We start from the raw sequence: 14,711 nt of genomic DNA, 5'->3' as shown, positions 1-14,711 counted from the left end.
GCCCTGCCTCAAAATAGTGAGGACTGAGGGTGTAGTGTGGTAGCAGCTCGTTGCTAGCATGTGCAAGGCCCTCAGAGCTCTATCGATACAAAATTCAAACAAAACTTCCCGGAAGGAAAGGCTACGATCCATTCTGCTGCCTCTGCTTCTTTTTTTCTAAAGTAGGCTCTAGTTAAAATACAGAAAATAGATGTACTTAAATATATTTAAAATACATTTTAGCATGGACTGAGATAAGACTGGTATGCTGCTCACTCCCTAAGGGGTGAGGTGGGTCTAGGTGCTCTGGGACACCACAGAAGGATGAGCAGAGAGGGGCTGGTAAGATCTTACTCTAGAACAACCAGGGCCTGTTTCCTCACCTTCTTTCTGATCTTCGACCTTTGGCACTTTTGCCCCTTCAGAGGCCTCTTCAGTTGTTTTTATTCCTTTACAATGTCTTTCTTTTTTTTTTTAAAGACTTATTTATTTTTATTTATACGAGTACACTGTAGCTTTCTTCAGACACACACCGGGAGAGTGCATCAGACCCCATTACAGATGGTTGTGAGCCACCATGTGTTGCTGGGAATTGAACTCAGGATCTCTGGAAGAGCAGTCAGTGCTCTTAACTGCTGAGCCATCTCTCCAGCCCTACAATTTCTTTTTTTTTTTTTTTAACTATTTATTATTGTTATAGTCTGGAAAGGCCCGAAACTCAAAATGTCACACAGGCTGGCCTCAGACTCAACAGTCCTGACCCAAGTACTCAACAGTGCCCAGTGTTAGGACTGAAGCCACGTGGGACCACACTTCAACTCCAGCAGACTTACCTTCTGCCTCTCCTTCCCTCACCTGCTGCTTTCTCCTCCCCCAGACCCTCCTTATCTTAGGCAATAGTCTAGCCTGGATTTGAACTCATAGAGGTCCTCCCTCCTGCTTCCGGCCTCCTGAATGTCAGGACTTTAGGCATGGACCACCACCCTCAGCTCATTAATGGTTTCTGGAGTGGCAAACCCCAGCAGCTTTCATTTCGATTCGCTCAGATCCTTAAGATAAGGTGCTGTGGAATCACTGTCTATGTCACTAGGGCCGTCACAATTTGAAAGCTAAGTTACTCTTTGACCCATAGGCTGAAGACTACACGTCTGCTCAGACCTGAAAACAACATTAGTCTTAGAGCACTTGGGTGACCGCGGGGATTGTCAACAGACAATACTATCTTGAAAGAATCTTTTCTTCTGATCAGTAGTTCTGAACTTAAAGGAAGGTTGCAACATGTTGTGACCAGGTGTAGTTATCCAAGCTTTGTTATTCTGTTTGTAGAACACAGAGATTTAAGGACATGATGACAGGCCCTAGGAGGTTTTGAATGGGAAATAAACATTGCTGTTCTCTTTAGCCACCAGTCCCATTAGCTCCTAAGAGAACCATCCTGTCCTTTGACACTTTAGGCTAGGCATTGACTTCTTTCTATATACCAAAGTCCTAGATGGCACCCCTTTCCCCAATAAAAGTCTGTTTTCCTTTACACTGATAACTGTCCTGTTGTTTGTCTAAAACAGGGCTGCACATAGAATGTCCTTAGGCTCTAACCCAGGGCTGAAGAGATGGCTCAGTGGTTAAGATCACATACTGCTCTGCTGGGGACCTGAGTGGTTCCTGCACCCCACGGCAGCAGCTCACAATCACCTGTAACTCGACCTTCAGGGGACTCGACACTTGTGGCTTCTGCAGGGGCCATACTCAGTCACAGGCATACACATACACACTCACATATTTAAAAATAGTCACTTCAAAGCCAGGCGGTGGTGGCGCACACCTTTGATCCCAGCACTTGGGAGGCAGAGGCAGGCGGATTTTTGAGTTCAAGGCCAGCCTGGTCTACAAAGTGAGTTCCAGAACAGACAGGGCTATACAGAGAAACCCTGTCTCGAAAATACAAACAAACAAACAAACAAAAAAAGTCACTTCATAGAGCAACAAAATGCAGTATAATGAGGTAGGACTCTAAATCGCATAGAACCTGTGTGCTATAGATATTTAATGAATTATAGGTGTTAGTACTTCCAAAATAGTGGTCAACAGTCTTAAACAGTGTTACAGGCTGGGTGTAGTTGCTCATGTCTGTAATATCAGCACTCAGAAGGCTGAGACAGAAGGATTGCCACATGTGAGACCTTGTTTCTCCTCCACCCCCCAAAAAGATAAAGTATAAAATAATGTTATCGAATTTCCCAAGTAGGAAAGAATTCAAAAGAACAGGGCTAGAACGCGTTGAGAAGCAATTGGGAAGTGAAGAAATTAAGACTAGTCCTTCCAAGCTGGGCGAGGTGGTGCATGCCTTTAATCCCAGCACTCAGGAGGCAGAGGCAGGCGGATTTCTGAGTTCGAGGCCAGTCTGGTCTACAAAGTGAGTTTCAGGACAGCCAGGGCTATACAGAGAAACCCTGTCTCGAAAAACCAAAAAAAAAAAAAAAGACTAGTCCTTCCACAATGTTCACAGTGACTGAGAGGCAACTCAGCCCAACAGTTAGAAGGTAATACTTTCAAAGATGGAAGACACTTAAGTATTTTATATCTGGACCAGAGAGTGAATGAAGACGGCAGACACCAACGATGACACACTAAAGCTTTAACACAAGAAAGGCATAACGGAAACAGTATAGTGGCTCACACCTGTCAACCTCAGGGCTATGCTGGTAGAGGCAGGAAGATCGCAGTAAGAGAGGTCAGTCTAGTTCAGATAGCAAGTTCTGGGTCAGCCAGCGCTGCACCATGAGATCCTGTCTCAGAAAGCTGAAAGCAAGAAAGAAGTGGGCTGGAAAGATGACTAGGTGGTCAAAAGTGCTTCTTGCTCTGCCAGCTGTTCAGACCCGGGCTAAATACAGTACGAATTAGTCGAACCCAAATACTGGCAAATCCCACCTCCAAAGGCTCTACTAATCACACCCCCTCAGCCTCTTGATTGACTGGGATTGCGCAGACTCTCTGGATCAAACGCTTAGTGTGACCTTGATTGACGCGTTAAAGGATCCGTCTGTGGCCGATGATTGGCTGGCATGTCTGGGCTCTGGCCAATGCCGAAGGGGGCGGGCTGGTTAAGCGTCCGGTTTGCAGGAGGCACAGGTCCGTTGGTGGCGGGCTACTCTTCTCTCTTCGTGGTCCCTGACTCAGTGTCTAATGGAGCTTTCTTACCAGACTCTCAAACTCACTCACCAGGCGCGGGAGGCGGTAAGGAAAGCTATCCCAAACAAGCAAAACCCAGGATTGTACCAGGAACTCTTGTTACAACAGGCAGATTCGCGACTCTCCGGTTGCTATGGCGACAGAGGCGGCCGCCCAAGTGGCGCAAGCGCAGTAGCTCTGGGTTTCCTTAGTGAAGGAGGCTGGATTTGAAGCAGGATACATAGAGGGGCAAACTGTGGAGGGTTTAGGGATGACATTGAACTTTTTGAAGCACCGCTGCACGGTCGGTTTGTGACGTAAGAAAATTGGATTTTGAAGGTCAAATTAGGCTACTGGTTGATGTTTGAAGTGTGCAAAATGAGATTGTTGAGTTAGGCTGGTGATGAATGCCATTTAATGTCAGCATCCGGGGCAGAAATAGGCTGGCCTTTGTGAGGTCGAAATCAGCCTGGACTATATACATAGCAAGAGTTAGGCCAGCCAGAGAGGATAGATACATAGTGAAACCCTGTCTCAAAACAAAACATAAAAACAAACAAAAAATGGGATTGTTGAAAGGTCTCCCCGCTATTAAACAAATAAACAAAGCAATGACCTGAAGGAAGAATTCTAGATTTACGTTCTCAGTTGTCATTATCAAGGCTCATAGACATTAAACAAGCCCTTCCCCTTCAGGGTCTCCATATGAAGTAAGAGAAAATTGACCGTGGTCCTTTTCAAACGAGGGTTTTGCGAATTTACAATACACCCCGTGGTATCCTGTGGTGTGGGTCGTCTGCTACTGCCAGCAATATTTCCACAACAGTGAACATGAATTGAAAGCTTACCGTGTTGCAGGCACCGAGCAGCAAAACAATACTGCGGGTACGGGGGTGGGGTGGGTGGGGGTGGGGGGTGCTGGGGAAAGATGAACACAAGGAAATACGGACATCTGGCACCTCCTCAGGGATTCAGGGTGGGTCCTTTTTATTGTTTTTTTTTTTTTTTTCTTAAAGCTCCACAGGTGGTGACTGCATTGGGTAGATAAGGCTATTTAATTATTACCCTCCTGTCTTTTTACCTTAAAAAAAAAAAAAACCAAAACCCAAAATTATTTTGTGTGTGTGTGTGCGTTTTATCTGAGTGTATGTCTGTGCACCACCTGTATTCAGTGCCTGCAGAGGCCAAAAGAGTGCGTTGGAGCTCCAGGGTCTGGAGTTACAGACGGTTGTTAGCAGCAATGCCTGTGCTAGATCCTCTTGGAGGAGCAGCCAGTGTTCTTAACTGCTGAACCATCTCTCCAGTTCTTCTATTGCTCTTTAAACTGCCAATAATACCTCACGCCCAAAACACACCACCTCCTGTCGGGCATCCTCTGTACCTTCCAACCTCTGCACGGTCCAGAAGGGGCACCCGGGCGTTGTTTAAGCCCCACTCCACTCTGACTGAGCCTGAACCACCTGCATGAGAATCAGAAGCACTGCCTCCTGACAAGAGCAGACCCTTGGGCTCCAGTGGGACTTGCTGAAACAGACTGGGAAATGGGCTTGTGAAACTGGCCTCGTAAACACACACCAAGCACGGGCCTAAATGCTTTCACACATCTCCGTGATTCCAATTTTATCCATATGTGGGAAACACCCAAACTCCTCGTAGCCCACCCTGCTCGGTATGGGACCCTTGTCTCAGAAAGATGCTGTATGGAGGGCATAATGATTGCTGGCTACTCGCTTCTGCATCTTTGTCTTTGTTTTGTTCACCGCCTACTTTCAACTTTCTTTGTCAACACCTATACCTTTTCCCTCTCCCTGACTCTGGGATAGTGTAATAGCATGCACCGTTATTAAAATCAGAACTCCCAGTTACCTACAGTTCCTCACAGAAGGAAAACATCAACAAATGGTCTTTATTTTACTTATTTAACTTCTCTTTAATAGTTCATGTTACTGCCCCCATCCTGCTGCCCCAGGAGCCTTCACCAGCCCCACCTCAGTAGGCTTTTATCTCTTCTCTGTTGAGGTTGCCCCTCTCCACTCTTCACTGAAAGTTACTCTTTGACTGAGATTCTTTTAATGGATTTCTATTATACTTGGAAAAACAAACTCAAGCTTTGGCAGGACCCATGGAACACGATAGTGAGACAGAAAGCTGTCCTAGAGGTTTTTTTTGTTTTGTTTTGTTTTTCCTGACACTCTCTACTATGTCTCCCTCAGCAGCAGATACATTCTTTCTGATCAGAAGGTCTCCAAACTCCTAAAGTCTGTACATTAAAAGGTACTCCCTAACTGTAATTAATTTATTATCTGTTGTCTGCATGTAGCATACTCTCGAAAACAAGTTCTCAGAAGCTTAAAAGACAAAGAGCCAAGTCTTTTTTGTTTGTTTTTGTTTTAGGCTCTAGATGGCACTAGAGCAATGTGTAGCTACCCTCAACGTTGCATGCAGTGGGTCTGTGCTCACTAAAGCAATCTTTAACGATGTACTGTGCACAGGGATTTGAGAAAGGGAAAAGGTAAAGATGGCGCGGAGGTGACTGGTGCATTTGTTATAAAGAGAACTGGTTGTCCACAGGAATTGTGATCATCTAATCAAGATGGGGTATTAAGGTTCCCGGAATGTTTCCAAGTGTCCGGTGTGGTCTCAGGTTTGTCATAGGTTACTTAGAGAAACTCATGCCCCCAGTTCTGAAAAAGTGTCATGTATTTTAAGATAATTTTCCCTCCTCCCCTCCTCTGCTTCACTCCTTGGCTTCCATTTTCCCTCCTTTAGGAAGAATTTATAATGGATATGTAACCTAGAAGTGACTCTAGGTATATGGGGATATGTATACACAGAGTCTGCCATCTGACATCCAGACGCCCCAGGACACCAAAGGATGCTTCACAGTGTGTGTGTGTGTGTGTGTGTGTGTGTGTGTGCGTGCATACATACTTGCATATATATATATATATATATATATATATATATATATATATATGGTGTATCTTACAGGTTTGTCTCTCTGGAGCACCCTGATGAATACAGATTTGTGTTATAAGATTCTATGGAATACTGATGCTATGGGTGACTTTGGGTGGCAGGCTTTCTCTTCCAGTATTTTAAATTTAGTGTTTAATTAAAGTTAGACTATATCCAGGGGCTGGGAATATAGGTCAGTTGGTAGAGTATCTTCGTAGCATGTAGGAAGCCCCGACTTCCATCTTCAGCACATCATAAGCTTGGTGTGGGTGTGGTGGCGAGTGTTTGTGGTCTTAGGAGGCAGAGGTCAGAGGGTAAGGCTCAGGGTGGGTGCCAGCCTGAGATACCTGAATGAGACTTTGTCAAAAGAAAGAAAGAAAAGAAAAAGAAAGAAAGAAACTACCAGAAATAAGGTTGAATCCAGTTTCTATACCTCTGCTGGTGTCTGTTTGCTTGCTTGTTGGTTTTTCAACTCAAATATAAGAACCTCTGAAATGCTCTGAGACCAGGCAGGTTGTAAGGAGCAGTAGCTCCAGTGTTTTAAATGTGAACACACAATTTGAGACAAGTAATGACTGGCTTAATGCCCGGGAATGGTTATGGAAAGCCTGAGCCACACACTCTTGTGGTCGCTGCTGCAGATCGGTGGGGCCCAAAGCTAGGTTTCCTGTTTGAGCCCAGTCTCAGCTGATCAGGAGTCTCCTCTCTCTGCTGAGGGCTGTGCACTCTTTCTCTCATGTACTTTTAAAGAGGTTTCTGCTTTGCCTAAGGTGAGCCTTTGTATTAAAAATTATTTAGTATGTGTTCAGATAATTGATGAAGCAGTTGACTAACTTTTAAAATGAGTGTTAAATGCCTTAGCTTTTATTAATTGCATGGATCCCTAAAAAAAAAAAAAAAAAAAACCCAAGTAATTGAAAATTTAATTACCTCAGTGTTTTCCTTCAAAGAATTGAGGCTTATTAAACTTTAAATGTTCAAAACATTTAAGCATCTATTGAAATACCAATAGCGAGAAATAATGTTCAGTTCTAAATACCAATTAAACAAGTTCTAAATCACCATAAAGCTAAGCTGAATTTTAAGTAACTTGTGTTTTATGTTTTGCTTTTTTTTTTTTTTTTTTTGAGACAGGGTTTCCCTGTGTAGCCCTGGCTGTCCTGGAACTCACTCTGTAGACTAGGCTGGCCTTGAACTCAGAAATCCGCCTGCCTCTGCCTCCCAAGTGCTGGGATTAAAGGTGTTTGCCAGCATGTCCCGGCCCATTTTACTTTGTTCTTACACAGAGAAGATTAACTGCTTTATCACTGCTACTACTTGCAGCCTTGTGGGCATCTTTCTTTCTTTCTTTTCTTTTTCTTTCTTTCTTTCTTTCTTTCTTTCTTTCTTTCTTTCTTTCTTTTTTCTTTCTTTCTTCTTTCTTTTCTTTTCTTTTCTTTTCTTTTCTTTTCTTTTCTTTTTTCCTTTTTTTTGGACAGGGTTTCTCTGTGTAGCCCTGGCTGTCCTGGAACTCACTCTGTAGACCAGGCTGGCCTCCAACTCAGAAATCCACCTGCCTCTGCCTCCCAAGTGCTGGGATTAAAGGCGTGCGCCACCACCACCGGGCTTTCAAATTGCCGTGGCTTTAAAAGCTACACATTGAGATGCACTGGTATAATCCCAGCCCCAGCACTCGGGAGGCAGGGGCAGGAGGACTGAGAGTTCAAAGGTAGCTTATAAAGTAAGTTCCAGGCTAGTATGGGTTAAATACCTAGACCACCAAGCCTGCTTTGTTTCAAACCAAACAAAGCAAAACAGGAACCCAGAACACAAGTGCATGAATGACTGCGCTGAACCACATTCTTCTGGTTCGACCTGGACAAGACAGGGAGGGAGAGCTCTCAGACAAGCTGCAATTCTGTTAGCATCAGGATGGAGCGATGTCGATGTATGACCACTCCTAGGAATATCCAGATTTTGCATTAAAAACATCCTTACTTGGTTTTGTTTGTATAAACAACTTCTTTGGGGGTGGGGGCATTGCGATAGGGTTTTTACTAAGAAACTCACCCTATGGACTATGCTGTTCTCTAATTTGCAATGATCCTCCTGCCTCCCACATACTAGAATTACTGCCATGAGCCACCATGACTGGTTAGGTTCTAATTTTAACCACAAAGAAATATAAATCTCACCACCCAGATATAGCTTTTTTTTTTTTTTTTAAGATTGTGTTTTTTGAAGTTTTGGTTTTTCTTTTTTTTAGATTTATTTATTATTATATCTAAGTACACTGCAGCTAAGAGTTACCAGAAGAGAGCATCAGATCTAGTTACAGATGGTTGTGAGCCACCATGTGGTTTTTGGGATTTGAACTCAGGACCTTCGGAAGAGCAGTCAGTGCTCTTAACCACTGAGCCATCTCTCCAGCCCCTATTTTGTTTTTCATTATGTGTGTAAAAGCCTGTGTGTGTGTGTGTGTGTGTGTGTGTGTGCATGTGTGAGTGCAGGTGTCCAGGAAGTCCTCAGATCCCCTGCAGTAGCACTTAAGGCAGTTCCAGGTGCTAGAAACTGCAGGTCCTCTACAAGAGCAGTGCATGCTCTTAGCCACAGAGTCATATCTCTAGCCTGGTTTTATTTTTATCTATATGTATGTGTGTCTGCCATGTGTGTGCAGATGCCTGCAGAGGCCGAGGCACAGGATCTCTCAGAGATGGAGTTACAGGAAGTTACTAGTTATCCAGCCAGGGTGCTGGAAACCCAGGCACTCCTGCAAGTGTTTATAACTGAGCCCCATGAGCCCCACCTCCAGCCTCAACCGGATATATCTGAAAAGCACCTTTAAAATTGGCATATGGCTGGGCATAATGACACACACCTGCCATCTTAGCACCCGGGAGGCTAAGGCAGGTAAATCTCCAAATTCAAGTCCAGCCTGGTCTACATAGAAAGTTCCAGGTTGGGCTGGTGAGATGGCTCAGCAGGTAAGAGCACCCGACTGCTCTTCCGAAGGACCGGAGTTCAAATCCCAGCAACCACATGGTGGCTCACAACCATCTGTAATGAGATCTGACGCCCTCTTCTGGAGTGTCTGAAGACAGATACAGTGTACTTACATATAATAAATAATAAATAAATCTTTTAAAAAAAAAGGGAAAGTTCCAGGTCAGCCAGGGCTACAAAATGAGACCTTAATTTTAAAAATTGGTATAGCCTTCCACTTTAAACTTTGATAGCAGGCCCCAGAACTAGTTCTCTTGCTGTAGAGACCTGAGTTTGATCAGTAGTCCTCATATAAAGAGTGAGGGGTGTATAGTGGTCAGTGCCTCTAATCCCAGAGCTGAGCAGGCAGAGACGGAATTCACTCAGCCTTAATTGTCAGCCAGTCTAGTCAAATTGGCAAGCTTCAGATTTAGTGACAGACCCTGTCCTAAAACAAAACAAAGAAAAAAAAAAAAACAACAAAAAACAAACAAGCAAGCAAACAAACAAAAAACCCCTAAGTGCAGAAATATTGAGGAAGATACCTGATGTAGTTCTCTAGCATGCGAGTGAGTGAGTGTACGTGTATGTTTATGTGTGTGTGCACACACAGAACAAAGGAAACTAAACTGAAGCACAACACTGGGGCATCGACTTTAGACAGTGCAGTGGGGGGAGATGCTGGTCTCCATGAGAGCAGTGCCTGGATTCTGACATAGGAAGAAGAGACTCAAGAGCATGGTAGGTGTGCTGAGACAGGTCAGAGTTTGGGACACTTATCATTGGAAATTGGGGATTAGAGTCATAGAGAGGAGAGAGAGCTATGAAGTGGAAACTTAAGGGTTCTTTGGAAAGTCAGTTAGATGGTGTTTTGCTGGGCAAACACAGGGAGGAATGTTTAGCTGAAGTGGATACAGGTGAAAGGCTAAGGCAGACTTGTGAAGGAACGTTTAGCTGAAGCTGACACAGGATGCAGGATCTTCTGCTAAAGCAAGCACTTGAAAGGACACATGATGAAGGATTCTTCGCTAAAGACATGCATGTAATTGGTCTGCCTTACATTGCATAGTTAAGCTGCATTTTTCAGGACTCCATAGTAAGAAATGCTCCAAAAACACTTCTGGTGGTGTGCTGCAGTGTCTTGTGGCTTCCAAGAACTCGGGATGATTGACAGAGTGATGTCAGGTGAGACAGATGAACATGCTGAGGCAAGACCCGTGGAAGACATGTTTGGAGGATATAAATAGGACTCAGTGGACAGTGACAGAGGCTGAGCGAGGCTTGCTTATAGAGCTAGCAGCGCTTGTGAGTGGCAAGTCTTCACTGATCTTCAATTCACTGAGAAAGGCACAGCAGAGAACTTTTCCTGGTGTCCCTCCGGGTCCCTCGTGCCGACTTGGGCCGAGGCTGAGGCCTGGCTGTCTCTATTAGGTAGTGCCACCGCTGTTGATTCATGTTTGCTGTCCCAACCCTACTGCACTGGACTGCTGGGGTATCCATGAAGTGTCTGCAAGTGGGTCAAGCTGCCTCTGCCTGCTAGCCTGTGAACTGAACTGCAGATTTTCAGACAACACATACTGGAGTTGCTCCAAAGAACCTTTCTAAACAGGTCCACTTCCCCTGGATTCTTTCTTTCCCACTACCTCTGGTGGATGGTGGGCTACACGAGAGGTTTAAGCGTTTGAGAATCATCATTAAAAATAGGTGTTTGAAAAAAATTAAAGTTACAGAGCTATGCTGAAAAGCAAGTCCAAAGTTCTTAAGTTTGGGCTGAATACTAAGTCACACAGTGGCAAACTGACCAAGTGAGGCTGAGAAGAGCAATGCCCAGGAACTGTAAAGCGAACACCCATTCACTTCTCACAGCATGAGAGATGTTGAGTTTGGACCAAACCTGTGTGAAGACCCCAAAGAGACAAGCAAAACTAGCCCCGGAGTAAAGCCGACTTCAGACGCCCTCCCCAACAAAGCCCCCAAGAAACCTCGCTAGGCTCAGACTACCCTGGAAATAGCTACCCGGTCTGCCAAAATAAAAGTTTCAAAGAATACCATACATTTCGGACTTCCTCAGCCTGACTGTTGGCCTGTAATCCCAGCACCTGGTAAACTGGGTCAGGAGGATTGCTAGATCAAGGCTAGCCTGGATTGACTAGTAAGTTTTGGGTCAGCTTAGACCTTATTGTCAAAAGATAGACAGAAGCTTCACAGATGGCCTAGTGGGGGAGGTGTACCTGGGACCTGCGTGGTAGAGGCAGAAAGCCAGCTCCCTTGATTGCCCTCTCACCCCACAGGTACTCTCCGGAAATTTTTAATAGATTTTAAAAGAGAGAAAACAAAACAAAACAAACTCTTAATTCATATCCTCAACGTCTATCACATGCTGAAAAATTGCTTTAGTCATAAGAAACAAGAAAAAACAAGGCAAAAAGCAGCCAGTACCAAATTGATTCAGAAATATTACAGGAAACAAATGAGTAGGCCAAGATTTAAAACATACCTAGTCAGTAGGGCACGAGAACTGGCTCAGCAGTTAGAAGCACTTGCCGCTCTTGCAGAGGCCTGGGTTCTGTTCCCATCATCACTTGTCGAAAACTGCTCACCAAGGACCAGCCTTGGCCTGGAGAGGGTCCTGAGGAAGGGGTGTCTGCGAATGTCAGACAAAGGGCTCCAAGTCAAATCGTGGCCTAGGTTCTGCTAGAGACAGCTTTCTAGCCTGCTTTCTCGAGGTTCTGCACTCTCTCTCTCTCCCCTCCTCCTTTCTCTCATCTGCTTTCTTTCTTAGGAGATCTCTAGACAGCTCTCTCTTTGTTCTGCTTGAGCCATTTCTCCAAGCAGTTTTCTCGTCCTATTCTAAAAACTTCTCTGGATAGTGGATCCCAAGCTCCATCATTTTACACATCAATCCAGTCATTTCCTTCAGGATCCCTTTTGATTACCTGGTTGAGCTGCATCTGGGGACCCAGCTCACATTTTCTTTTAACATTGCAAAAGCATTCCTGACCTGCCCGTCTTGGTTAAGTACAGATGCTGAACTACCCGGGTGGGACCCAGTCCTGAAATTACCATTTCTATCACACCCTGGCCTACCCTTGCCCTGTCCCAGACTGACCTTGAACTCAGGAATCTGCCTGAATTTGTATCTGCCTGTCTTTGTATCTTTTGGACAAGCTGGCTCATAGTGTAGCTGCCTCTGTTCCTTTAGATTTGTGAAGCCCCGCATGATTCATATTGCATCCTTGTCTTTTTTTTGCATAATTGAGAAATTACATATTTGCATGTTTTTAGAGTTCTTTCCCACAGACTAAGACCTGTCCAGAAGGTCCCAGTGTTTAACATTCTGCTGAGACCTTAGCCACACCTTTGCCTGCTGGACTTGGGCTGCCTGATTATCATGGAGTCATTAACATTAACAGGGATTTTAGTGCTTAAAGGAGGAATGTAAAATATGCACATTGTTATACAAACAAGCCTTAAACCCATGGCAACCATTGACACTATAGGAGGCCCATGTCCTTTGGCCCTGTATACTGTGTCATTCTGTACCCACCAAGACGATACCGTGCCTGACCTGGGGGATCTAATGCCCTCTTCTGGTTTCTGTAGATACCAGTCATAAACTTGGCACACAGTCCTACTTGCAGGAAAGACATAGACATAAAGAAAAATCCCATCAAAATACACTTAGGGATTGGAAGGAAAACATGACCCGAGGAGGAGAAAAGCACAAGGGATGATAAGAGTGGAAGTGGGGCCGGGCGTGGTGGCGCACGCCTTTAATCCCAGCACTCGGGAGGCAGAGGCAGGAGGATTTCTGAGTTCGAGGCCAGCCTGGTCTACAGAGTGAGTTCCAGGACAGCCAAGGCTACACAGAGAAACCCTGTCTCGAAAAAAAAACCAAAAAAAAAAAAAAGAGTGGAAGTGGGAAGCTGGGGTAGGGCACACACTCCCCCCCAAACTCAAGAGATTTGCCTGCCACTGCCTCCCCCCAACCCCATGCTTGGATTAAAGGCGTTTATCTCCACCACTGGGCTAATCCCAGCATTTAGTGGGCGGGAACAGTTGGAACTCTTTGACTTTGAGGCTAGCCTGGTCTACATTGAGACCCTGTCTTAAAAACAAACAAATAAAGAAAGAAGAAAATGGAACTTGAAGAGTTGAAAAACAGTACTACTCCTGAAAGACAAATGCACTGGGTGGGGTCAGAGGTAGATTACTGAAGAAATGATGTAATCATTTCCACACTAGAAATGATGTAAACGGAAGCACACAGAGGAAGTCTGAAGGAAAAGAATGAAGGACGCAGCCCAGAGAAATTCAGTTCCTGCCCAACTCTGGGAGGAGAAAAGTATACGAAGAGATTATGGCCAAGCATGGTCCTATAGATCATAAAACCCCCAAAGCCTCCAAAAGGAGAAACATCCCCCGACTGTCAAAGCAAGCTGCTATATTGTGAGCTGCTGCTTAGAAGCCAAAGTGAAAAGGAGTTGGAGGCAGCTTCCAGCCAACAGGCAACCAGAAGCAGACTCAGAGCCTACCCCAAAAGGAACTGGATTCTGCTAATAACCATGCAGGCAGAGGTGATATCTTATGATGATAGGAAGGTTCTAAATCTCAGGAGAGTATTGATTACCTCTGCGTGTTTCTTAAAACTCATCGGCCTGGTCCCCTTCCCCATTTTATGTGTATACGTGTACCTGAGTGGAGGCCAAAAGAGGGAGGCAGGTATTGAACTGGTTTGAATAAGCATAGCCCTGTAGACTCAGATTTGACTGTTCATGGAGTGGCATTAGGAGGTGTGGCCTTGTTGAAGGAAGTGTGTCAATGAGGGTGTGCTTTGAGGTTTCCTATGCTCAAGCCAGGCCTTATGGTGCACTCTCGGATCCTGCAGCCTGCAGATCCAGTTGTAGAACCCTGAGCTACCTCTTCAGCACTGTGTCTGCCTGCACCATGCCGTGCTTTCCACCATGATGGCAATGGACTGATTCTCTGATTTAAGCCAGCCCCATTCATAATAGTTTCTGGGGTCACGGTGTCTCTTTACAGCAATTAGAAACCCTAACTGAGATAGGTACCGTAGACTTGGAGATGCAGGCACTTGTGAGCAGCCTGGCCTGGGTGGTGGGAACTGAAGTAAGGCCCTCTGCAAGCACAGCAAGGGCTCTCACCTCCTAGCCGTCTCTCCAGCCCTCTGTGCTCTTCAGCTGGAGACATTTTGTTGTGTATAAATGTTAGGCTTAATATAGTACATTTCAAGTGTGTGTGTGTGTGTGTGTGTGTGCGCGTGCGTGAGCGCCATGCATTTGTGAGAGTACTACTGTAGATACTGGCAACTGAACTCAGGTCCTCTGGAAGAGCAGCAAATCTGAATCATCAGCCATCTCTGCAGCCTCAATACACTTTGACTTTGTTGTTGTTTTGTTTTTCTTTTTTTTTTGGTTTTTCGAGACAGGGTTTCTCTGTATAGCCCTGGCTGTCCTGGCACTCACTTTGTAGACCAGGCAGGCCTTGAACTCAGAAATCCACCTGCCTCTGCCTCCCGAGTGCTGGGATTACAGGCGTGCACCACCACGCCCGGCTTCGACATGACTTTTTATAAAGACATAAAAGTGCAAACAGGCCGGGCGTGGTGGCGCACGCCTTTAATC

General features: G+C 45.1%; 1 protein-coding gene across 1 annotated transcript in view; it reads left to right on the top strand.

The window, feature by feature from the left end:
- The first annotated feature begins 3,061 nt into the window (after nucleotides 1-3,061).
- The window catches only part of Katnal2 (katanin catalytic subunit A1 like 2), a 69,704-nt gene continuing 58,054 nt past the window's right edge, over nucleotides 3,062-14,711 (top strand). Inside the window, exon 1 of the mRNA XM_021150655.2 lies at nucleotides 3,062-3,213. Within this exon, the coding sequence (XP_021006314.1) occupies nucleotides 3,163-3,213 (51 nt within the window). The 5' untranslated portion in view covers nucleotides 3,062-3,162. The remainder of the gene's footprint in view (nucleotides 3,214-14,711) is intronic.

This window comes from Mus caroli, chromosome 18, assembly GCF_900094665.2.
Source record: "Mus caroli chromosome 18, CAROLI_EIJ_v1.1, whole genome shotgun sequence".
NCBI classification, from domain to species: domain Eukaryota; kingdom Metazoa; phylum Chordata; class Mammalia; order Rodentia; family Muridae; genus Mus; species Mus caroli.
Note: the sequence above shows the minus strand (reverse complement) of the source record. Positions and strands in the feature narration are given on the sequence as shown.